The sequence below is a fragment of the Lemur catta genome, chromosome 23, assembly GCF_020740605.2.
Source record: "Lemur catta isolate mLemCat1 chromosome 23, mLemCat1.pri, whole genome shotgun sequence".
NCBI classification, from domain to species: Eukaryota; Metazoa; Chordata; class Mammalia; order Primates; family Lemuridae; genus Lemur; species Lemur catta.
Genome location: NC_059150.1, coordinates 19,316,667 through 19,343,566, shown reverse-complemented (window position 1 = coordinate 19,343,566; position 26,900 = coordinate 19,316,667). Strand labels below are relative to the sequence as shown.

Genomic DNA, 26,900 nt, shown 5'->3' with positions numbered 1-26,900 from the left:
AAAGCCTAAAATACATGTGAGGTAGGAGGGAGGGAAGGAGAGAGAGAGAGAGAGAGAGAGAGAGAGAGAGAGAGAGAGAGAGAGAGAGTGTGTGTGCGTGTGTGTGTCCGTCTGTCTGATAAAGCAGTTAAAAGGGAGTAGACCAGAAGCCCAACGGGCATACCTTGGCTGATTATCAGCGATCCATTTGCCTATAGAAATCAAGCGCTGCTGTCGTATTCGTCGCTGCTGACCCTCTTTGTCTCCTGTAATACCCTGGTGGCCTTTGGAAAAATCCAAGTTCCTAAAATTGACACAAGCACGTATCAGAAAATTAAGCCACTAACAATATTTTCCAGGCAACCAAGTTCATCTAATTAACTGCAATGGCTTCAGATGTCGGCCATATAGGTTAGCTACTTGATGTAAACCGAACCACATTTGTTTGAAATTTAGACTCCCAAAGATTTTACGTACAATGGAACAAAGCAGAGAAGAAAACATATAAGTTCATTACATTAATGTAATATTTTTACTTAATTTGCCTGAATGACTATAGCAATATTAAAGGTGCCTATTCTAATAAACAGTATTAATCTACCCACTTTAATGTGGCTCATTCTAAATCAGAAAAACGTATAAATATCACAAAATATATAGAGCAAAAACGAAAACAACAGTAACAACAACAACAGGACAAAACCAAGAAAACCCTTAAAACTCATTGATGCCAGAAGGGTAACCAAAATAAGAATTTTTCAGATTTCTCCTTATTAAACTTTAAAATAATAAAAAATTTAAGAATTGCCAGGCAGGCCACTTGCAGTGGCTTACACCTGTAATCTCACTGCTTTGGTAGGCAAGGAGGGAGGATTGCTTGAGACCAGGAGTTTGTGACCAGCCTGGGCAACACAGTGAGACCCCACATCTACCAAAAAAAAAAAAAAGAATTGCCAGGTGGTAATCTAGATGCTGAGGACACAAAGATAATTAAGAAATATTCCCTTCCTTTAGAAGCAAATAATTATGATTCAATCTGATAAGCATTATAATAAAAGCTGGGCAAAGAATAAGAGAACACAGTAAAAGGAGAATGAGTTCCTTCTGAGAAGCTCTGGGAACGTTTTACAGAGTAAGTGACACCTGACTTGGACCTTCACAGGGACAGGTAAGTGCTTATCAGGCTGATAAGGAAAGGGTAGCACAGAAGGAGAAGGTGTTCTAGGCACAGCATGAACAAAGGTGTGGAAGAATAAAAATATAGAGCTTTTCCAGTATAGACATAGTGAGTATACAGTGTATAAGTACTGGGGGAAGGGGAAGGGAAGTGGCAGAAATTCAGGCTGAAAAACTAAGATCTGGGTAGTGCTATGATTTGAGCATCTAGGTGAAAGAGACATTAGAACACCCAGGAGTGCATAAATCAAAGTTTTTGTGTTAGTCACAGGACATCATTAGTTCTAGATTTTAAAAATACAATTCTGGGGGCAGTGTACAAATGAATTATAGAAGGAAAGGGACTCTAAGTAGGGAGGTTTTATATATTTTAGGTAAGCAGTGCTAAAAGCTGAACTATGTACAGGGAAATAAATGGAAGAAGTTCAATCTAAGAGGCATTCTGGACATACAATTACAAAGACTTGGTGAGAAAGACTTACAAAATAAGGGTTTTTCAGATTTCTAGCTTGGTCATGTAGCTGATAATGCCATAGGCACAAATAAGAAATGTAGAAAGCCAGGTATAGTGGCTCACGCCTGTAATCCCAGCAGTCTGGGAGGCTGAGGCGGAAAGATCACTTGAGGCCAGGAGTTGGAGACCAGCCTGGGCAACATAGTGAGACTCCATCTCCATAAAAAATGTGAAAAATAAGCCAAGAGTGGTGGCTCGCACCTGTAGCCTTATCTACTCAGAAGGATGAGGCAAGAGAATTGCTTGAGCTCAGGAGTTTGAGGCTGCAGTGAGCAATGATCCCATCACTGCACTCCAGCCTACGAAGCAGAGCAAGACCCTAGCTCTCTTTGAAACAGCAGCAGCAGCAGCAGCAGCAACAACAAACCCAGAAACACAGAATGAAGATTGAAGATTATTTTTTGTTGACCAAACACAAGGTCACGTTAAAGTATAAAATGCATAAGGGAGGTTGGAGTGTTAGAATATGGGTCCAAACTCTAAAAGAAGTCAGAACTGAAAATTTGGGACTTATCATCCAAGAGACATAGGAATGAATTTGATCACCAGGGAGAATGTAGAAAGTGAGAAGGAAAGGACAAGGAAAGAACCCTAGAGAACAACAACATAAAGAGGCATGTAATATAAAAGAAATAGTGAAAAAGACTGCGTGCTAAGGGCAGGAGAAGAATAGTGTCACAGAATTAAGGAAAAAGGTTTCATGAAGGAAGGAGATCAACAGACTTAATGCTGAAGAAAAATTAAATAGGATGAAAATTATAAAGAACTTACTAGATTTGGTATCTAGAAGGGTACTGATCGATAGTTTAAGTTGCACAGTAGGCTGAGAAATGACTAGGACTTGAAGTAGAGTCAGTAAAGTTAGTCTACACTACTTTTTAAAAGAAATCTGATGATAAAAAGATAGGGCAACATTAAAGAAATACGGGGATGAGAATTGTATTTTACCTTCCTATTAATAAAGAATGGGGCACATTACTAGGCTAAAGGGAAGGGGGAAGAGAGGAAGGGAGAAAGGAAACTAGAAATACAAAGCAGAGAGGATAACAGAGCAAGTTTCTTGGGAGGTAGGAAGGGATGGGATCAAGGGTACAGATGGAAAGGTTATACTTTAATTCCTATTACACAGGAAATAAAGGCATGGCATATACAAATCCATTATTATGTCAACAAACTTTCGCTACCGGTTGCTGTTAGGAAAATACAATACAACTCAGACAAATCAGAGGTTCCTCTACATGTGAGCCTGATTCCTGCTCATTTTAATACTATAACACTGGCAATGCAACCAATCTACTTCAGCTGCCACCTACCTGAAAGAAGGTCTCAAAGCCAAGAATCCTTGTAACTCAAACTCCTCTGGAAGTGGTGTAGCTAAGAAGGGTGGAAATCAAAATTTGCAAGCATTTTAATTAAAATACTATTGTTTGGTAGAACACTGCTCACTAAATTAAAAAAATGAATAAAATTTTAAAAATGAACATACAGAAAAAGACTATAATGCTTATAGCTCTCTGTTCTTCTTCATAATAATCCTGGTGAAAATAATTAACCTACCAAAACCCTGCGGGTTACCTTTGGGGCATAGACATCCCCCGCAATATTCATCTAATATTCAATGCTGATAAGGATAGATTCTTTTTTTTTTTTAATCAGCAGTCTTAAAAAATCGTAGCCTTGGATCCAGTGATCCCAACATTTAGATTACCTATCTCCTTTTACTCAAAGCATTGAGTAACACTGACATTACCTAGGAGTTTGAAAGAAATACAGAATCTTGGGCATTATCCCGAATCTACTGAATCATAAACTGTATCTTAATGAGTCAAGTGATTCATCTATGAATTAATACTTGAGGAACACTGATCTAATAGAAGAAAGAAGCCAAGCTACAGGATGTTCAGTGCAGCATTATTTATAATGGGGAAAATTTTAAAGCAATGCAGAGTGAGTAAACAGATTATGGTACATCCATAATATGGAATATTATGAAGCTAGTAGAAATCGTGTTTTCAAAATGCTTAATGACAAAAGAAAATACTAACAATATAATGCTAAATTTCAAAAGCAGGCACAAAGCTGTATTTGACACCAATCATCTCTTATTTGTGTGCATACATAAGAAAAAGGTTCGAAGAAGATGTACTATCATTTGAATAGTAAAAAGTATCTCTGTACGGGAGAACTATGAGTGATTTGTGTTCTTTATGTTTCTATGTACCACATTATCTATGATAAGCAGGTATTACTTTGATAGAGCAATGCTGTTCACGTTAATTCCTTTTTTTAAAAAAAAAATTAGTAATAATGAGGAAGAAGGGGAAAAGATGGAAAGAATGCAAAGGTATTGCGTTCTCTGGACTCCTATTCAAAAGTAGTTTTAAACAAGTTGCTGAAAGAACTAGGAGAACATTATCTCTACTTCCACCCACTAAATCAGCGTAGAGTCAGTCACTTTTGAGACACTGAATTTAAAGCCAAACACCACCCCAAACTTATTTTTCTCTGGCCTTAAATCCACTATTAGTGATAGAGAACCACATCGACGACACAGGGTTAGTGCAGCCCTTACCATTAGTACTTGAGAGATCCTCTTCATGGGGATGGAAACTGTTCAGAAGAGAAATCAGCCAGGGCCAAATGCTGTAAATTAAAGCAATATTCCAGTCCTTATTTTATACAAGAGAAACTAGAACACTAATAAGCCATAAAAATGATATCTATAGGACCTGGACTCAGTTTTTCCCTTACTTTGGCATTTTAAAAGCTGTATAATTCCCTAAAACATATATTCAGAGATATACCAGATAATGATAAAGATAAAGATATGCTAGAAGGACTGAATTTCCGTAATAGAGATCTACTACTGCAGATAATTTCCTGGGCTCCTAATTTAACAAATAGTGAAAATAATTTGTCAGTTTTAAACATTAAAAATTGATATTTACTGAGAAAACTCTGACAGGAGAAATAACATATTGTTTTCATAGAGCCTTCGTAGATCTTATCAGTTGTAGAACCCACCGCTAGTTCTTTAATCTGTGACGGCGTATGGTTGGTTATACCACACTCAAATCACATTCTCTGTTCAAAGTGAAGAACAATGCCTTTTTCTCTATGGTACAAAAAAGTCCACATTGTTACAATAGCCTTATCTCTAAACTCTGTTTCCTAACACACAATTTTTGTGAAGGCTTACAAATGCAATATCAGAACATATACTTTCCACTATTAGAAAGTGAGTTCTTCATATGTATTTGTTAATTGTGTTATTAAAGTCCTTGGTTCCTGAGTGAGGTTTGTTAAAAATTCCATTATGGATATAGACTTATAAATATTACATACATAGCTTAAGATAGTATTTCTCAAAAAGGTACAGGGGGAAAATAAGTTCTAGGAATTGAGAAGACCCAGAAATAAGAAACTGAAGATTATTTGAATACACATAAAATTCTGAGTTCACAAAAGAAATAGAGATTGTTTTTCCCCCTGGATCATTCTGTAGAAAGGAAAAAAAAAAAAAAAGATGAGAAATAGGGATCATCTCTTCATTATTTAAAAGATAGAAATGAAGATTACTATGTATCAGAGACATGAGAAAAATTTTTAGTTTTAAAGAAATACCCCATGCCAGTCTTTAAAATGAGTACTAACAGACTGGGCATGGTGGCTCATGCCTGTAATCTTACAAGCTGAGGTGGGAGGGCTGCTTGAGACCAGGAGTTTGAGACCAGCCTGAGTAAGAGCAAGAACCCATCTCTACTAAAAATAGAAAAATCAGCTGGGTGTGGTGGTGTGCACCTGTCATCCCAGCTACTCAGGAGGCTGAGGCAGGAGGATTGCTTGAGCCCAGGAGCTTGAGGATGCAGTGAGCTATGATGACGCCATTGCACTCTAGCCTGGGTGACACAGCAAAACTCTCTCTCTCTCTCTCTCTCTCAAAAAAAAAAAAAAAAAAAAAAGAGTACTAATATAATTTAAGATAGAATGAAATACCTGCAAAGGCATAATTCTAAAGATCCTAATAAATCTGATAGGAGGAAACAGGAAGAGTGAATCACAAAAAAGGAGGGAAAAAATGTTTGTAAATAAATAAATCTATTTCTTCTGGTTGAATATACCCTTTGCCATGAGAAGAAATGGGAAGACACAGAATGGGCCAAAAGAATCACTATAAAGAAACAACAAAACAAGTAAAACAAAAACAGCAATCCCTGCCCATAAATACAAAAACTCCCTAAGTAAATGGTAAAACAGAATTCTTTTACAGCATTACTGATACAATCTATTGAACCAAACACAATTTTGGGTTCTAAAATACGCAAGAGTAGAAAAATCCTATAGCCTGAGTTAAGAAGTAAAAGCTTTGTACAAGGAAGCAAGGTCTGAAAATCTGTGCTAACATTAAAAAGAAACATATAGTATGGTGTGCTAGGTCTCTAAACTCTATTAATGACGATGTCAAAAATGAAGGCGTTTAGGTGAGAGAAAAAAGGAAAGAGAATTATGAGGTAGAGGGATCAAAGGGTCTTAAATGTGGCTAGGCTATTTTCTAAGTTGTGACCTTCATTAGTGTGTATATGCTGAACCACAAAGCAGACATTTCAGAGATTCTTTTAAATCTATCATCAAAATATGTAGAGGAGGAACTTCCTACTCACTGCAAAGCTATCTTGGAAGTAATTATTCCTATAATCAAAGGTACACTGAAAGTTATCATTTGTCACTGTAAAATCAATAGTTCCTAAAAACTGTCAGAATTACTGAGTAGAGATTACAGAGAAAACGGTGAGAATCAAATTAGCTTTCACTCTTCTACACTTGAAATAAACAAATATAATTCAAATTGGGTGTTTTTGCAAGGCAACATCAAACAGTTTATGTATAGAAAATAACGAAAGAAATGAAAATTTCTTTCCTTAAACTCCTAAACAGAAAATTGCAGCATACTGTAATATGTAAGAAACCTTCAAGATCATTTTGATATGTGAAAAATGCCTTTTCCCTAGGATAGCAAGAGAGAACAGGGGAGTACACAGGGAGCCACAAATCCTTAAGACTCTGCCTCCCATGAAGAATCCAAATAAATAAGTGGAAAGCATACAAAGAGGTCTTCAGTTCCATTTCCAGAGAGTAGGCAGAAAATACAAAGGCTACCATTGTTCAAATGTTGTGTTTTAGAAGGCAGTTTTTATGTATCTATGAGCATCAAACAAAGCACACAAGTTATCATGAAATTCTAAAAACACTTACTACTGTCTTTCATCCACCACTGCCTCCTGAAAGACCCTGGGTCTGAGTCTTAGCCAGTCCATGGAGACCTTGACTGCGGGAAGAGGATAGGCATTGTAGGACTCCTCCTGAGACTCGTTCTGGAGAGGGTACTTGCACAGGATGCCAAGAAAAGACACTTGAAGAAAAAAATGCATTCAGAAAGCATAAGATATTCGAAGCTGTGTATCTGTTCAAATTAAAATATCATTATGTGTCTTCTGCTACCACGTAAATGTCTTACAGCTTCTTTCTAAAAAGCCATATTCTTTTCGTATAAAAATGTTATAGATACAGTTGATGAGGGAGTGTCAGCAGAGAAAAGAATGGAAGTCAGGTTTAGGTTTCTTGATTCAATACTAAGAAATATAAGACAAACTTTTTTTTTTGAGACAGGATCTCACTCTGTTGCCCATGCTGGAGTGCAGTGGCCTCATCATAGCTCACTGCAACCTTAAACTCCTGGGCTCAAGCCATTCTTCTGCCTCAGCCTCCTGAGTAGCTGAGACTACAGGCGTGCACAACCATTCCCAGCTGATTTTTCTGTTTTTTTGTAGAGATGGATTCTTGCTCTTGCTCAGGATGGTCTTGAACACTTGGCCTCAAGCGAACTTCCTGCCTTGGCCTCCCAGAATGCTAAGATTACAGGTGTGAGCCACTGTGCCCGGCCAATAGGACACTTTTTAATATGTCACCATGCTTTGCTACATTGATGAAAATGCCTAAGATTATGCTTTTCAAAGAAGCTGGCACATGTCAAAGTTAAATGATTTAATACTCACTAAAGAGGGCCAGCAACTGTGTCCAACATAGCTGTTCATCTTGACTGTAACTATGCTGCTCTGTTTCATTGCTAAAGTCACGGAGGTGATGAAGTTGAAACAGGTTAATGACAGTGACATGAACTAACTGCTGAGAGTTGAAAGCTTTTTGGAATAGCAGCCTCTGTAAAAGAAGACAGAAATACTCCATGTTTATCAAGAACAGGAAACATCTCTGACACAAGAATTAAACTGACAATTTGCATTTAGAACCACATGCATAATAGTGGAATTACAGATGAATAAACTGTTCCACTCTTACTTCCTGTATTTTAATTGGATCTGATGTTTCCCAAACTGATTCTTTGTCTTGAAACCATAATTTATATATCTTCATCCATTAGAAATTGTTTTACAAAAGATGTGTACACATTAAAATATTAAATTGGGACCAATAACTAGAAAGCAGATCTATGTAGTGAAAAAATTTCAACAGAAAGACTCAAAAAAATATTCTTTTGAACTCTTAGTACATAAAGCACAACTTCCAAGATTTGTCATAAAATTTATTCTTTCAAAGGCATGACATATTTAAAGAAATTTACTTAATAAACAAGGCATAGCAAGAAATATATTCTGGAACACAGGGTTAATGATTTATACTAAAGCAAACATTAGGATGTATTATAGGCCCATCCACAAATTATCACAATGATAATTTCTCTTCTTAGAGAAGTACATGCATGATCTTCATCAAATTTCATTTACTTAATAACTGTGTGCACAGTGACATGGTAGCCTCAATTTAATTTCCCTCCTACTTTAATATTTGCAATAGTTTTAGATTACCCCCAGCTAAAATACTTTTCAACCCAAAGTCCCTAACAGTTGATAGCTACTAGAGATGATTTCCCAGTTTCACCTTACACTTTAGCCATAGCCAGCCTTCTTCCCCAGGGAAAATTTTTGCAGACAGTGGGGATTCATTGTCACTAGCCTTATGATGGGAAACAGATAACCCTAGTTCTACCAGCAATGACAGGGAATGCTACCATGTCAGAAATTTATGGCTGCCTTTGCCCAAAGTATTCTGAGATTTTTGTTTTTGTTTACTTAAAGAATCTGAAATATCCACAGTAAGCTCTATGATTCTAATAGCAAGGTCTTTCACATTATCACTGGAGAAAAATACAGTTCCATTTTACTTTACTCTTTCTATCACACTTTCGGCCTTCCTGCTATCTGCCATTGCACCGGATACATCTAGAATGGTTAGCCCTTTTCCAAGGGCATCAAGCATTTCACTTTCCTTCCCTAAAAATTTCCTGAAATCCTATCTCTTCTCCAGAGTTTTCCCACAGAATTTCTCCTTCAATTTCTACAACTAACCTTCTAAATAAGCTGATCATTTACACAAATGCATAAAATTAGCATAAAATGAGAATATTTATATTTTTCAAAAAGCACTGTTTCTTATAAGGATAACATGGTAATGCATTCCTTGTAGCTATAAATCCACTGGCATTTATTTTAGAAGGCAATGTCCCGTTGAACAGTGTCACGGCCCTTTAAAGGATTTTCTAGTGTATGTACGGAAGCACTGATGCATGTGAATATCGCCCAGTACTAACAGACGATAGCATAAGTTTATGAAGGTAGAGACTTTGTCTTGTTCTCCCCTATGTCTCTAAAAGCCTAGAAAAATACATGGTGCAAAATAGGTATAATGAATTCTTAATGAATGAATAACCTACACCTTTAGAATAAATGTGAAATTATTCAGTTGTAATTTTGTAACATTTAAATTGTATTATAATAAGGAGAGGGCCTCCTAGAGAATAAAAATCAGTTTAGAACTGACATGTTTTTGCTACTCAAATTTTCAACTGCAGTTGAGGAACATATTGAACTAAGTATCATTATGAAACAGCACACACTTAACAGATATAAAACACTTTACAACTCAATTCCCAGATCCCAGGCCTTAAATCCTTCAGTGGACCTCAAGTTGTTAAACATTTCTGCTTATTATTCTAAAGATTGCTAGTCAGATACACTGAAGTATACATATGGATGATACTAATTAGCGACATATGCTTTACAAATACTTTTGAAAATTTACCTCACTATGCTAAAATTTCACCCCAGCAATGCTCTTCTATTTCAATACTGTGTAAGGTTTCAAAGACAGCTGCCTTTACCATGCTTAACTTTACAGTGTTAGAACAATACTTCAAAGTATATTTTAGCAACTGCCCACCTACATTCCATCAGAACTTCACATAAATACATATTTGAAGAAAATACTAGTGTTTGAGGTTGAACTAAATGCATAATTGACTGGGTTTTAAAGTAGAATAACTTACATAGTGAAGATTTCATTAAGGTAGGGACCCTCTCCACAATCCCACCAATTTAGGGAGTACAGTTTTCATAGAACCAGAGTTGGAAGGAATCTCAAGAGGTCATCTAGTCCAAGCCCCCACTATTTAGTTGGAATGCACCTAAACCATTTAAGAAACATGCTGTCAATCCAACTCTCAAACTCTCCAAAAAGGAAAATCCACAACCTATCCCAGCAACCCTCTATGTATTTCAACGTAAAATTTTAGTTCAGACCTCAGGAAAGACATTAAAAAAAAAAAAATCCTTCATATATCTGAATACTTACTGGTAAACTATTTAGACATGTTTGTTTTCTCCCAGGCTGAATAGCCCAGGACATTAAAAAGTTAGCCATTTACACAAATCCAATCCTATAAATCTGTAGTCCCCAACCCCAGGGCCATGGACCCATACTGGGCTGCAGAGCTCCCCCGCCCTGTGGAAAAATTGTCTTCCATGAAACTTGTGGTAGGGGGAGTGGGCAGGTGGGCGAGGAAGGGCGAGCGAGTAAAGCTGCATCTGCATTTATAGCCATTCCCATCACTTGCATCACCACTGAGCTCCACCCTAAACCCCTCCACCCCCATCCGTGGAAAAACTGTCTTCCATGAAACTGGTCCCTGGTGCCAAAAAGCTTGGGGGCTACTGCTATAAATAATATAGCATGGGCTAAGTTTAAATAGGGCACTAAGAAAACAGCAGGGTACTCTGGAAGTTTATTTTAAAACAAACTATTTATATTATAATTATCTAGTATAGCCTCTTAAACACAAAAAGTAACAACTTAAAAGCGATTATCTGTAAAAACTATTTTATATTGACTATATTTGGCTAATTTATGTCTTAACCATCCAAGTTCTACAATCTCTTGGAATGTGGGACCTTTTACAACACTTACAGAAAAACTGTGAAGCAGTTACAATTTCCCAAGCATATAGAAACCCAGAAATAACCAAGAAATATAAAATGTTCTTTGAGACTGTCTTGCTTACTGTTGATCCCAGTGCCTAGAAGTGACTGATACACAATAGACAGTCAAATATTTGTTGACTAAATGAGTTTATAATAAAGTTAATACCTAATTTTGACTCTCCCTATATTTTATATAACGTACTGCATTTAAACTGCTATCTTAATATGCTGACAAAAGATTACTTTCATATATAAAAATAGAACAAGGGTTACTTAATTGTATCTCCTTATACAAATTATTAATCATAAAATATTTTCCTGTTGAATGAAATTCTCATTCCTTTCCTTCCAACTACCACAAATTCTGATGGCTAAAAGCACAATAAAAATAATGAGCTTGGTTTGCTGAATGGCAATATCAAGTAGGTAACAGAATCATATCTAAGAATATAAAAACCATCAAAAGTAGTACTTTCAAAACTGAGGAGTTATTTATTTTTTTCCAGTTGATACTTTCTACCAAATGGCAGCTAGTCAGTGAAAACACTGGCTATACGGTATTTCTTTATATACTGTACCTTAGTTTAAACTGAGGGGATGTTGCATGTAAGAATTTCACATGCTTCAGATTTAATTTTTACTAATAGTTCACAGTTAAGTAATGACATAAAAGCTGTGAGTCAGGAGTCAGTCTCTTCCAAATCTTATGCTTCCTGATTTAGACAAGACAAAAATTCTCTGTTTTTGAAATCTAACCTTAAACTGTTCTTCCAATTTCTCTCGAAGAGGGCTCAACTTTTCCAAGCTCTTACTCAGGTACACATGACCGTGGAATTTAATAAAGGCCTTGATGAAGTCAGAAACACCCCACTTGGTTTTCACCTCATCCCGGCTGAAATGAAAGAGAAACTTTCATGAATCTTAAGCAGCAAAATGGCTAAAACCACTTACAGGAGGCTTTGCAAAAACATGTTATTTGAGCACCTGATACACAAGAAGAGGATTCTGTATCTGACTAACTTTTCAACTGCAACATAATCAGATGAGTCGGTATTCGGCAGCTCATCTCTTTTACTGGGAACAAATCAGACACTGGTTGAAATTCAGTGACTATATGCAAAACTATTATATGTCTATATGTTTTGAAATAAGAGAAACATAGATAACTGGCCATTATTTCCTGTTATCCAAAATATGAGGGCTTAAGGCTCCAGGTTACACAAAATTCTCTTGGAAAAAAGTCAATCCTACCTTTCCAGTGCTTTAGAAAGTGCTTTTTGTAGATTAGTGGAGGCAGCTGGGAAAGGGAACTTCACAGCAATGCTTCTGCAGTAGTAGAAAATTGTGGTCAGATGGTCTCCTTTGGAAGAAGCTAAGATAGCCAACTGATTGTAAGGCTGACCTACAGGAGAAAGTTAAGATTCTAAAGTAATCGAAGAACAACAGTCTTGCTATGAGACTTCAATGATCAGTTTTTAAATTCTCAAATTAATAACAGAGAATATTTTATAAGGTAAATCTTATGATTATCTCACTACAAGTTAGCATAATGTAAAACCGCACACTTCAGTGATGGTACATACTATCTTACATAGGTAAAAAGGTCATATAAGTAGGGTGGAGAGCACAAGTTCAAATAAGGCTTCAGAAAAGGCTAGACAGTAAATATTTTCAGCTTTATGGGCCAAAGGGTCTCTATCACAACCACTCAACTCTACCATTATATTGTGAAAACAGGCATAGACAATGTGAAACGAATAGTGTGGCCAGACTGCCATCCCTGCTTTAGACTCTTTCTACAGTCTAAAGGAATTTCCATGTGGCTTAACAAGAATGATTTATATCATCAAACATCTGCTGTAATTACTTTAATTCAAGAATCACTGCTAACACTTATTTTGGGGACATCAAAAGACAAAAGCGCTATCTTTTAGGTAACAGATCGTTTTTCCAGGGGGAAAGGGTAGTATTTAAAGAAATAATTATACTATAAGCAATTAAGGATGCCAGAGTTGTATTAACAGAAACAGTATTAGATTGCATTATGGAATAGTCTATTTATACCGCTTTACTGACAATAAATTTTATTTGTAAAAAGAAAACAAAGGTCATTTTAGGTTATGTGGTATGTGTAGTTCTAAGGAAAAATGATGCTCAATACCAAAACTCAACATTTGTTGCTTTCATAAAATTTGAAAGGTGAATCTTGAGTTATTTGCCACATTGCTACAAAGAACAAAGTGTCATGGTTAGCCTCAAGGTGACAGGCCCACTCACCATTGGAGGGGACAAGCTGAGCTGCATGCCTATAGTAGGACTCTGCCTGGCTGGTCTGGTTTCTGTATCGAGCTAAGAAGAAAAAGAAAATGTATTTTTTTAAAAAAAAAATACACCAAAAAGATAACCAACCAGTAGGGCAGTATTTCCAAAACAGCTGTAGTTTTAAATTTTAAAGGTTAATAAAGACATTAAAGTTATTTTAAGATCATTAAAGACAGAAAACACTTTAAAACAAATTAACTATAGGATTATGTGTGAAGTGTCCACTGCGTTCCCTACTTGGGACGCCCAGCATGTGACCAGTGTTGAAGCTTACCTAGCCCCCACTTTCAGGTCGTCCAGTGTCATGCATCACCAGCTCCCACTACAGACTATGCTGGTGACCTGGAGCCGGCCCACAAGAAGGGGTGAGTTATATGGCACTTAAAAACAAAACAAAAAACACTATACAATATCTGAAAATTATATATTTCTCTTTCAATATCTTAAAAAGTGATTTGAAAAATGCTTCATATCTACTGCAATATTAAGTATGTGTGTGGAAAAAACACATTTAAAGCAAAAACAATCTAAGCAGACTGTCATTGACTCTCCCTGCCAAACTCACTGCTTACTTTGATGTGACCCCCTCATGGAGTCACTGATTTATGACATTAAGAAATCTAAAATCTTTAAACTTAAAAGCAGCAATGTTCTCCATTCCTTGTTATTTGAGGACAAGCAAAACATAATCCTATAGTTAATTTGTTTTACAACCTTTTTAGGTCAATTTACAGGAATGAACAAGAATAAATAAGTTACATAATATTCTCAGATAAAATACATATAATAGAAATGAAAATTTAACTTTAAAAAGGAAGCAAAATTTAAAATGAGCTTTTAGTGTACTACTGGTAAGAAGGAAAGAAGGCAATCTAGCTTCAGAAGGAATAATTTATAAACACCATTTATTCCAAAAGAGTACATACGTTTCATTTAAAAAATATTATGGCACCATAATTAAGCCTTGATTACATTTTTTGCTGTTTATTATTTGCCTACACCTGCATAAAGTCTGAATAAAATTTAAATCTTAATATGAAAGTTAACTTCCTTCGAGATCCTCTGCTAATCCCAAAATATTGAGAAATTTTTAGTTCCTTAAAATACATTTATGACAATCTAAATTGTGTGCGCATGCTCAGCTTAAAGGAAAAGAGTTTGTTTCTATGACTACTCCAAAGGAAAGGATAAATGTATTATCCATTCCTTCCCACCAGAGGCTCACCAATGTCTCCAAGGTGGACGAGGCAGTGCTGGCAGATATAGGAACAGGAGCTAGACTGTGGCTTCACTATGGCGCTGGTATGCGTCTGTTTATTGCTGATAATTCCCAGTTGGGAAGACTTCACACGGCATGGTAAATCTACATTAAACACTGTACACAGTTCTTGTAATAACTAAAAGAAAAACATGAACGAGATTTAGTAGTAAGTCGCAACTGGTAAGTCAGAAGTGCTCTGACAGTAATGTTTGCAAATTGTACGATATCTACCTAGTATCAAATACTGCTGAGACCTGGCTGGAACTACATGAAAATTATTATTTTGAGACAGAGTCTCACTCTATTGCCTGGGCTAGAGTAGAGTGCAGTGGTGCAATCACAGCTCATTGCAAACTCAAACCCCTGGGCTCGAGTGATCCTCCTACGTTAGCCTCCCGAGTGGCGAGGACTACAGGTATGCCTGCATGCCTGGCTTTTTTTTTTTTTTTTTTGGTAGAGATGGGGTATCACTTTGTTGCTGCAGCTTGTCTTGAACTCCTGCTCTCAAGTGATCCTCTCACCTTGGCCTCCCAAAGTGCTAAGATTACAGGTGTGAGCCACTGCACGCCGCCTATATGAAAATTTTATGGTGATCATTCATAGTCTAACTAGTATCATTCATTATAAGTCATATCTTTTGAATTCTCAAGTATTGGAGCAATCTGGCATGTGCATTTAAAAGGAATAGCAGCATTTTAAAAACAGACTATTTACCTGAATAGGGCACATTCAGCAAGCAAAGCAAAGCAAGAAATTCCATGAAATTATCTACCTACTCTCAGAAACACACAAAAATCATTAAAGATTGGTTGGATACAAATTTGACTTAGATGCAAGCCAAGGTATTTATGAGACTCTAGCAATTTCTTGAGATTTATTTTCTTAAGCTGTATGCCAATTCTTTGCATACACAATAAACCTCATGGTACTACAGACCTTACCTAGATCACCCACTCTTACCTCCTCTCTTCCCTATTCTTACAGTATGAGAGGGCTCTTCTAGTCAGAGCTAACTTCTCTGCCTATACTTGCCTGGCATTTCATTCTTTTATGCCTCCTGCCTGTCACCTCTCCCCAACCCCCGCCATTCTCTCATCTACTTTCAGCCTCTCATGCTTCTTTCATGTGGCCTACACACATCAAGTGTCTCAAACAGAAAATAAAAGCAAAAAAAAAAAAAAAAAAAAAACCAGAAATAAACCACTCTCCCTTTACCCTAGATTCCTTCCTACAACCTTCTAACGTCTCTTCCCACTCCACCATCCACCACCACTCTACTACCAATCAGTTACCTAATAGCCAAACATAATGCACATTTTTCAGTCATCGTTTTATTGGACCTCTCTGCTGCATTTAAAATGGCCGATCTGCTCAGTTGATCAACTGAGCTCTAGTTCTTTGTATCTCTCCAACCATTCCTTTTCAGTTTCCCTCATTCAAAGGCTTTTCTTCTCCCACCTTGCTTATCAAGGGGTTAATTCTTGGTCTCTACAGAGTTCTTCATATTGTATTCTCATTTATTCAAATACACTTAGAAATATATTCAATTATATTCATCCAAATATTTGGCTACTATGTCAGACACATGGTAAGCAAGAGAGATACACAAAGATGAATAAGAAAATCTATGGCCTTAAAGAGCCTGTAGTCAAATGAGCAAGTCAGGTACAAAAAGAACAAAAAAGCGAGGGAAAGGGGTAGGGAGAGGAAAAAGGGGAAAGAAGAGACGAAAGTGGAGGGAGAAAGAAAAACTGATATACAGCATAAGCCAACAGACTATTCTACTTTTATAATAAACTTAATTTCCTAGATTATTTGATACATTTGTCTTACGTTGTCCTTGTGATAAACTAGTAGCAACACAGTATATGTAGGTATAAAGCTCCATTTTTTTCAGATGAGGATGTAAAAGCAGCAGAAATAATCAAGTGATTTGACTAAGGTTACAGAATTAGAAACACCTTGATTCTATCACCACTCTAACATGTACAGAATTCAAAATACAAAATAAGATACCCTAAGATAAAAGCCACTTTCATAACTGAATAGACTCTGTGCATCCTTTCTCATTAAGCATAGTAAGTATCCACTTTATCTTTATTTCTACCTGTACATTTGTAATGGGCAAGATATTTGCTCAAATAAAACTGGGTAAACAAGTTAAGGCTCCAAATGAGTAGGGTCAGGAAATAGAAGAGGCACATAGTACAGGAAAGGAATGAAAGATGGAGGGGGGAAAAAAAGAAAGGGCAGACAACTGTGGGGGATGGCAAGAAGAAACACGAGAGGATGAAGAATCAAGTTCAGTAGGTACTGAAAGAACAGACTGGAACACTACGCAAGGATGAACATCTGGTAAGATAATAAAGGAAGATCACAAAAAGTAAATCAAACATGGTTGGAACATCATGTAGAATGTCTTGTAATAAAATTTCTGCCCAAACTAGCAGTTTAAGTGGAGATATCAGACAGAAAAGCTCCTGCAGGTTCAAGGATTCTAGGAAAGATGGCTCTAGTTGCTACAGAATCAGTAACAAGGTGGAACCTAAGAAGAGGAAAATATATTTTGTAAGTCAAACAAAACCATATCTTACTTTTATGTAGGCTGACCTTGATGTACTTTACTTGCTAGTAGTTTCCCTAAATCTGGATGGATGGCTGATGAGAAGCTAGTTACTTCACTATAGGAGTACCGACCAGGAGATATTCCTAAGGCTATAGCTTAATAATGAACGCCTGTTGTTCTTCCCAAACGCCAATCACAGAACCGTAAAACTGGAAAGGGAATCTATGAGCATCTGTCCACTCTACTCTCACAACCAGGAAGCTAAGCGCCACACAGGTCAGAGCCTTGCCCAGTTACAATCAGCACTAGAGCAGCACCAGAACACTTTCTGGGTTCATATTCATCAAGTGACCTTTTATTCCACATCTCCTCAGCTCTATTCTCTGTGCCAAAAATGAAGGATTGTCTATGAAGGTACAGAAAATCACCTTTTATCCATATAGAAACTTAATGATAATGCTTTCTTTTTGGCTCCCATTTTCTTAGAATAAAGACTACTGTTCTGTTCTTTGATGTTGGAAAAAGAAAACCACAGCAGAATGTTATGTCTTTACTTTGACAAGGAACTGTTTCTGCTTGAGGCATCATGCTTTAACTGGTTAACAAAATGATAGCTAAGAAGTTACAACTATATTCACAGAAAATGTGACTGTGGAGAACCACGTATCAGTCTCTTCTCAATCCATTCCAATCAGATTTCCATCCCACCACTCTGCTGAAGTTACATTTCATCAAATCCAAGGATACCATAAATTATAAGATAAACCACTATTTTACACAATATTGAGAGGAAAAAAAATGCTGCTAATGAAATGGTGACTTCCCATCTATTGTAAACTTTCCCTATTTCACAGATGTTAAAATATGTTTTAACATGTTTTAGAAATGAAGAGATATGGTACTCAATTAAGTTCACCAATGACTTCCATGTTGCCAAATGTAATTGGTCATTTAAAATCTTATTTGACTTTTCAGCAGCACTCAACAGGGTTATCACTCCCTCCCTTACTGAAATGCTTTTCTCTTGGCTTCCGAGGGACCTCTCTCCAATTTTCTCCTACTGCAATGGTGCTGTCTCTTGTGCTCAATCTCTTCCCATCTGACTAAGTCAGGATTCTTTACTGTAATCATAAAATTTACTCTGGCCCTGATCTTTCCACTGGGCTCCAAACTTGTTTATCCAATTACCTATTTGACATCTCTACTTAGATGTCAAACAGGCATCTAACTTAATAGGAAAAAGTTACTTTCTCCCTAGTGTTCCCCATCTTGGTAAACGGTACAACCATTCAACTGGCTGCTCAAGCTGATAACCCCTCCTTTACTGATTCCACAAATCCAATCCAATCCAATCCATCAGAATAAGTCCTACTGGCTACACGTCAAAAATCTACCCACTTCTTTCCAGTACAGTAGCATTCTAACTAGCTTTCATTCCCAGGGTTACCTTTTAAAAATACAAATCTGATCACACTATTCCCTTGCTTACTCTCCAATGGCTTGCAACTACACGTAAGATTAAAATTCAAAACTCATCTTAGCCGATAAGGCCATATAATGATCTGGAATTTATCTACTTCCTCAATCTGGTGGCTAAACATGTGCTGCATGTAATCAAGAAAGATATGTGGAACATTATTGTTAGTAACACCATTAACTGTTTAAATTATCAAATCAAGACAATGTAAAAATGCAAGTGAAAAGTCCTATTAATGTTGATATCTGAAGTCTACATTATCATCATGTGAGAATAAATAGTTTATTGATGCTTATTCTACAACTGTCATACTTGCTCAATCATTGCCTGTGGAAAATAGAGGGGAGAACTGGTGCTTGCTATAAAAATTTCAAAAATCAATTTTAAAATTAAATTACTCATATATTTTTCCCTTATAAAACCATTTGTGAGACATTTAAATGATATTATTCATCTGTGTATGTTTTTACATATACCATGCCCCCTCATAAAAATGCTTTATTTACTTCCTTGCAGATTTGTTTTGATTTACCAAAGTCTAGTTAAACTCTTGGAAATGTGTCACATGTATGTCACATCATAAAAAGAGGTTAAGAACCATTTTTCAAAATGATGGCTAGTATAAAAATGAACTGCAGAAGGTAGATGCCTTCTCTCTCTCCAAGAGAGCCAGCTGTACCACCTTCCTCCTATTCCCCCTAAGTCAGTCATATTCCCAGTTCTAGCTTTTACACGCGAGGGAAGGAAAAGAGATTTGATTCAGAAATAAGACTGAAGTTTTGAAACTGGACTATGGGCCAGGGGTGGTGGCTCACGCCTGAACTCCTAGCACTTTGGGAGGCCGAGGTGGGAGGACTGCTTGGGCTCAACAGTTCGAGACCAGCCTGAGCAAGAGCAAGACCCTGTCTCTACTATAAATAGAAAGAAATTAGCCAAACAACTAAAAATAGAAAAAAATTAGCCGAGCACGGTGGTGCGTGCCTGTAGTCCCAGCTACCCAAGAGGCTGAGGCAGGAGGATCACTTGAGCCCAGGAGTTTGAAGTTGCTGTGAGCTAGGCTGATGCCACGGCACTCTAGCCCGGGCAACAGAGTGAGACTCTGTCTCAAAAAAAAAAGAAAAAAAAAAAAAAGGACTATGCTTCAAAACCTGAAAGCAACAAGAATGTTACAGAATCTAAGTAATCATAGGAATCTGGGAATTCAACAGAGCATAGCTGAAAGCACTGATTGGAAAAAAAAAAAAAAACACCAAAAAAGATTGCATTTTTGTTAATATCCCACTGAACTGAGACTATTCAATTAACATAGAGCGAAATTATAAATGTAATTCTATATCATGATTTTTCACTTAGTAACATAATTTTCTCATCTTAAAAAATCTTCATAAATATTACTTTTAATAGTTTAATGTTTCCATTTTACAGTTATACCATAATTTATTTAGCCATTAATCTATCACAGGACATTGGTATGGTTTTCAAATGTTAAGATTTGAATTATAATATCTATTTTGTTCCTTTAAATGTGATTATTTTCCTCATTATTAAACACCCACTGATTTGTAGACAAAGAAAAAAATGTATTGCAAAAAAATCCCTGATAACTTTCATACTTCAAAAGATTCTAACTAAAATGAAAAGACAACAGAAGAAACTAGTGAAAAATGTTATAAATGATGACTTTTGGGAAAACGATATATATCAACAGTACTTAAACTTTCACTCATCTAATGATTTCAAACTGAAAAACTGGTCCTCAGGAAATAATCCAATATTAAAGAAAATGCTTTATACACAAAGATGCTCATCAAACTGTTTAACAAGGAAAAGCTTACATTATGTTTATAAAGCAGATACAAGACTGGATATACAGTATGGCCTTAACTATGTAAAAAACCATAAAAGCAGTGGAAGAGTATATATTAAAGTTGTAACTTATTCTGAATGGGAGGATTAATGAAAATTTTTTTGGTCCTTGTATAATTCTCAAATTACTTGAAATTAATATACATTATTTTTACAATCAGAAAACAAAAACATATCTACTAATGTAGCCATCTTTTCATTTAAACTAGATATTTCGTTGAAGGTAAAGATTCTGTCTCACTTCCCTCCATATCCTCAGTATCCACTATGTGTCTTACAAACAGTAGGCTTTTGACAGCTACTTGTAAAATGAATTAATCTGTAACACCTGCTTTAAGGATTAGTAAGTGGCACACCAATCTCTCCAGAATTATCTCCTCACCAGAAGTATCAACCTATACTGCTAAAAGGTGGTATAAATTTGAAAATGAATTTTGAGAATAAGAACCATACTTGAGTTCTTTCAATGATGAACTGTGAGGACCGTTTCAGTCTAAGTAAAACATAAGTAATCTCTGTAAGATGTTACCTATCTGATATCTTTCAAAAAAAAGAATAAAAGAGGGGGTGGGGTGTGAAAAAAAAGAATAAAAGATATCTTTCATCACAGAAATTCTTTTCTTTTTCTACATTCAAAGAAATGTAAAATCAAAATGAAGCCAAAATACAGGTAGCAATAGTCAAACAACATAGGGAGAAATGACCAAAGATTTCCTTCAGTGCAAGATCCTCAAAATCTTGTTTTAATAGAAGATGCTAACTTATATATAAAAATTTTAGTAAATTACAAATGCTATAACAAATGGATAAAATGGAAACTTTCTAAAGAATTTTGCTTACAGTAAAGAAAATTCGATGGTCAAAATTAAGATTTATTTATTCCTTTATCTTGCCTGATTTAGAAGTTATGTCAGGATATGACTAAAGGAAAGTCTCTGAGGATGACAAATATCTTATTCAAACTAAGAAAAAGCTACTCCATTTCTTAGGTAGTTTAACAACATTTCAAGATCCAGATAAATTCCACTGTATAAATAATACTATGAAAACTCACTTGATATTATAAATTTTAACTATTTCTTATTTGGCTGAAGATAGCTGTTACTTTCATAATGGCTATACCCATAAACTCACATTTGCTCTAATACCGTTTCTGACCACTTCCGCTGTTTCACTAAGGCTTTGCTCTAATTACTCCCTTTCTATTCATACAATTAAACCTCCAACCTTTAAGCCAAAATATCAACCTTTTTAAGAGAAGAACCTTTATTTTTTTAGAAGTCTCAGGGATAAACAATTTGGGACATTTGTATTCATTTGAGATTATAGGTGAACAACCCCTGGATGGCCCACACAGTAGTTTCACAAAGCGTTCACGTGAACAAAAGATACGTACAAAGAGCAGAATATTTACCACTAATACTAGAAAAACTGGTATACAATGCAGAACTCACCTGAGTATAGAAGCCACTAGCTGCCTCTAGGAACAGAGAAAGGTTTGCCTGAACTTCACTCCGATTCGGGTTTGCTCGATTCTTTGCCTGGCCTTGTAGTGTTGTGATCTGATTCTTAAAGGCGTGATTCCAGCTGAAAACAAAATGTAATTCTATTTGGTATAGCAGTGACTCACTGGGCAGACACTGGTCCCCCTGAGAACAAGAAAGAACTGTTTGTTATAATTATACCACACTAGACAGTAAACCAGCATTAAAGTTATTCATTTATTTAAATAACTTTATGCTCCCCTTTGAGAGACGAGATACGCAGTAGAATCCAACTGTAGTAAACACTTACCGAATGTTCAAATAATAAGAATGTTGCTTCAGCTACTAATCTTTTAGAGCTGCTAGAGTTAGAGTCTGTTTTGGAATCCCAGTACAAATCAGTACAGTGTCAAGATCAAAGGAAAAACAAGCCACTAACAAATTTCCATACATTGTGCCAAAAATAATGGACTGTACCCTACTAAGTGACATGTATGGGGGGAAAAGGTTTTGTAAATATTAAGCCGTATCTCTTGTTTCCCCAAAAGCTATTTCCTACAGCATTCAGTTCCATTCTTACTTAACAGTTTTGCCTATTGCCCTTATAATTAACATTTTCTTTAGAGTTTGAAATATGAGCCACATTTCAACTTTGCCTATTTACAATAAGAAACGGCACAATGCTGAAATATGGCATACCAAAATCCTGTTATAAAATATCTTTCATTAATCAGGTTATATTGAGAATCAGTTTAAATTCAGTTATGGTGAAATACAGTCACACTCTCTAACTTAGAAACCACAGGGGTAGGGTTGGGTGGGGAAAGAAGAAGTAAGAGAAAGGGAAGATATTACCAGCTTGATTAAAAGAAGCAAATACAGATAAGAGGATTACAACCTACCTGGAATGTACCTAATTCTTTATCAACATCAACTTTTGAGGCTCTAGAGCACTGGATTTTTTTTTAATGATTTAGGAGGACAATCACTCGTTCAGCATTTTTGATGACATCTTATCCTGGACTCTAATGTCACAGGATAAGGATTTTGACTGCTCATGACTTAGCTCTATTACTAGATTTCCTAGAAATATAAAGTATTTAAGAAAGGCGTGAAAGATAGGAAAACTAAATTTCAGTACAACTTAAGGTAATGGGCATTACTAGACAGAATATTCTTAATTGACTTTTAAATTTCTATCAGGCTAATGTCTCTGTTCCAACCATGAAAAGCATTTATTTACTCACTTGGGAATCTGGTCATCTGCCATTTCACCTCTCATACAAAGAACAAGTAGAACAGGCTAAATACACAAAATCTTTCTTTAGTTTTATTAGGGGGTGGGAATACTACTGATTCATTTAATTAAAAGGAAGAACTTTCCTTACAACACAAATACATTTTCCTGTCCAAGAAATTTACAGAATCACATTTACCAAAGAAAGATTTTTCTAAAGCCCACTCTTGAGTTTTTTAAATCATTAAGACTAAATACAGAGAATCCAAACATTTTCAGCACTTGAAATAGATATATTTGTTTTCCTGATATGCTCTAAAACAGCTGCCCTAATGACCTTAGTAAGATTCAACTCTAAACATTTCCCCTCTTACCTCCAAAGACTGTTATCTAACATAATATCAAATATTAGAATTTCTCTCCATTGAAAAAGCTTACTCTGAAATAAGTTAAAAAACAAATAACCAACCAAACTGTTTTAAAGTCTTGGTGAGATTGTTGATCTCACAGGGACATCCCAAATGATAATACTTACAGATCCTGTTCTACTTTCTTGTCTAAAGCGTATTCCAAATCAGTAACTAGCATTTTCTGGTACAGGTCCTGCAGAGCCTGCCTGGATGTCCAGACTTCAGCTGGACCCAGCTTAGAATCTGAGTAACAAAACAAAAATATAACAGTAGACAGACAGATAAACAGGTAGTTAAAACCATTACACCACACCAATGATTCCTTCCCTGTATTCTCTAAAGCAAAACCTGCTCTAAGTATATCCTATAGAATGTCGCAGAAATTTTAGATCACATTTCAAGTTGTAACTTTCACCTTTTGGATAATGACTAAATCTGGTGTAAACTGTTTCTTTATTTGTCTTTTAGCTTTGAAATTACATCATGATATGAAAATGGCTAAAAAAAAGAATGGTTCACCTTTTGCTCTTGGTTTGGATTTCTGCCTGTTCACATCATAGGAAGCCATATGCCTCACAATAAGTCACCCCACTTGAAATTATGGACTGCCAAGTTAGTCTGTTTACTCTCACAACCATATCTCTTTGTCCAAAGCAGGTTTTCTCTTTTTCTTTTGAATCATTCCCATAAATATCCTTACAGAATTTTCATGTCAGCTCACCACCCAGCAGGTGCTTGAATATTCTGCTATTACTCCAATAAAGCCATGACGGTGAACATTATTTTAATGAGTGGTAGACTGCTTTCCCAAACACTTTTGTGAACAATCCACACTTGTCATTTAATGTAAAGGAAGGCTGGTAAGAGACTGAGATTAAACGGCTCAAGAAGCCAGAAGAAACACTGGGTGTAGGATGAAATCAGGAGGTCAGGCTATGACTATACATAATGTAAAATTGGGGCTGTACTGTCTGCCAAAGTCCTGTAAGGCAGGTTAGCCTTTCTGATTACTGGCCTTGTGAGTGCAATAATTGATAGTAAGCTGCCTCAGTAGGAGAACTTAATAACTAGTTAGACTATTTGGTTGCATTTAGGAGTTTTGCTGCTGCACAGTGGCATAATCTTCACTCTCCTTTAGGTTTGCTTTTAGTATCTATAGCCACCACAATCCTATTCTGCAAAGAGAATCTCCTGGATATTTGAATTAATGCTCACAAGAGTTTGCTGGCTAGTAAGAATACAGTCTACTATCAGCTCTTGGTTCTTTACTAAGTTTTTAATCACTAAATAATAGATTTATTCAACCATGCTTCAATTTAGGATTGGCAAGAAAGGGAACTTTAATAAATCATTAAGTCCTATCTATCAGATAGACTGTCATTTAAATGAGCAGATTTAACATCCTAGTTAAAGTTTCTCGGCCGCCAAAGGTCCCCTCATAGAAGTCAAATCCTAAGACTATTTACTGAGGATGTTCAATACTTAAGAAAAAGTAAATGGCACAGATAGCTTGATGCTGCTCCATGCACTGTTTTTGTCACACAACACAGAGTCTGCTTTCTCTCTCTCTCTTTTTTTTTTAGAGATGAGATCTTGCTCTCTTGCTAGGCTAGAGTGCAGTGGCACCATCATAGATCACTGCAGCCTCAAAGTCCTGGGCTCAAACGATCCTCCCACCTCAACCTCCCTCCCAAGTAGCTGGAACTACAGGTGCATGCCACCATGCCCGGAATGAGTATGCTTTCAATGCCAATTCAAGAGCATAATACAGTAGCTCCGAGCTGACACTGATATACACAATATAGATGATGATGATGACAAAGCTGTTAATAATGGGAAGAACTGAGGTGCTATACTAAGTAAATCTATAATAAGCTTTTTTTGTTTTGTTTTTTTTTGCCTTTTTCCTTGAACAAGATGACAACGAGATTACCTACGAACTCTTAGAACATTAGCCTGTGATACCAGAGTTAAGAAAAAGACATCTCAACAGTCCACTTCCTTTAATTGTAAATCTTGACAGAAATGTTGGTTACCACAACAATTTAATAATTCTTCATAAATTTCAATGCATTAACTAAATTCTTCAAAAATTAGAATGAGATCCATTATCACATATTTCTCTTACACTTCAGGCCAGCATACGCTATTATTGAGGGCATACTGATCACTTCATAGTAATTACCAATGTATTTCCTAATTTTGGAATTAAAATCATCTTCTCCTTTCAGTGGCTACATCCAACAGTTATTCTTCCAAGAAGACCTCAGCTACTATTCAAAACAACAAAGATATGGGAGAAAAGAAAGAAAGGCAGCACAAGGGAGCTCACTCAACTTCAAGGACTTTCAGTAGAGTTTTCCTGCAAATATTTTTTCTGAAGGTTTACCTACTACTCAAGTTTTGGTAATTATAAATAGGAAAGGAATGTTTTCCCAAGAAGATACTGACCTAGCAACCTAAGATATTTAGGTTTATAAGGGGTATGAATTATTGTTTTGGTATACCTTAAATCACTCATAAGTTCATAAAAATTAAGTGACTATATACACATTAAATTAGGTAACATTCAATTCAGTGTAGCATATGTAAAATTCTTGACAGGCTATTTAAATAAGAATTCAAAGTATAAAAACAATAAATATTTAAAGCAAATAGTAAGTTATCATCCTTTTTGGCAACTAGGACAGGATTTAGGGCTAGGAGTAATAAAGGAACGAGGATATCCTTCCATTAATTTAATAGTGTAAAATAAATTGTGAAAAGGAAACAAACCAGCCAATACCTGTCATGTCAGCCTTCAGGACTTCTGCCTGCCTAGATAGGAAAAAAAGAACAGCAGTTAGAAACAAACTAGGCCTATTCAACATAAGTAACACTAGAAGTTAAGTGAAATCATTTATTTGGGGCACTGCAAATAGCGTCCCTGCTTTAATGTCCAGGGAGGGTAGCACTAGGTCTTAACAAATTGATGCCAATACTTAAAAGTTTATAGGATCATCACTGACCTCTTCTGCTAAGTAGAGTTCACTTTCTTGCTGTTTTCCTCCAAATCTGATTTAAGATAACATTAAATGATATTCATTAAATGAAAAAATTTCTATTAATGCTGCCAGAAAATTCTATTATGTTTCTCAATTCACTAGTCACCATAACTACTTTCAAATTTCCACTCTTCTCAAGCTACTGATTCCTGCTCCCCTTCATTACCCCTAATGAAGTCCCATACCTCAGGGAAAACAATTCCCTCTTACTAAATACATACATTACATATACACA

At 36.0% G+C, this 26,900-nt stretch overlaps 1 protein-coding gene across 8 annotated transcripts in view; it reads right to left on the bottom strand.

Moving 5' to 3' along the window:
* SMG7 (SMG7 nonsense mediated mRNA decay factor) overlaps positions 1-26,900 on the bottom strand; it is a 75,087-nt gene that overhangs the window by 12,760 nt on the left and 35,427 nt on the right. For 7 of the 8 annotated variants that reach the window (XM_045536380.1, XM_045536373.1, XM_045536374.1 and 4 more), the window contains 12 exons: positions 26,407-26,438; positions 23,747-23,864; positions 21,945-22,077; positions 14,546-14,717; positions 13,276-13,347; positions 12,250-12,400; positions 11,755-11,890; positions 7,723-7,885; positions 6,923-7,079; positions 4,242-4,312; positions 2,983-3,043; positions 164-283 (listed from right to left, as the gene is read on the bottom strand). In XM_045536380.1, coding sequence (XP_045392336.1) covers positions 164-283; positions 2,983-3,043; positions 4,242-4,312; positions 6,923-7,079; positions 7,723-7,885; positions 11,755-11,890; positions 12,250-12,400; positions 13,276-13,347; positions 14,546-14,717; positions 21,945-22,077; positions 23,747-23,864; positions 26,407-26,438 — 1,386 coding nt within the window. Of the gene's footprint in view, positions 1-163; positions 284-2,982; positions 3,044-4,241; positions 4,313-6,922; positions 7,080-7,722; positions 7,886-11,754; positions 11,891-12,249; positions 12,401-13,275; positions 13,348-14,545; positions 14,718-21,944; positions 22,078-23,746; positions 23,865-26,406; positions 26,439-26,629; positions 26,676-26,900 lie in introns of all 8 variants that reach the window. The other variant, XM_045536378.1, reaches the window with a different exon arrangement.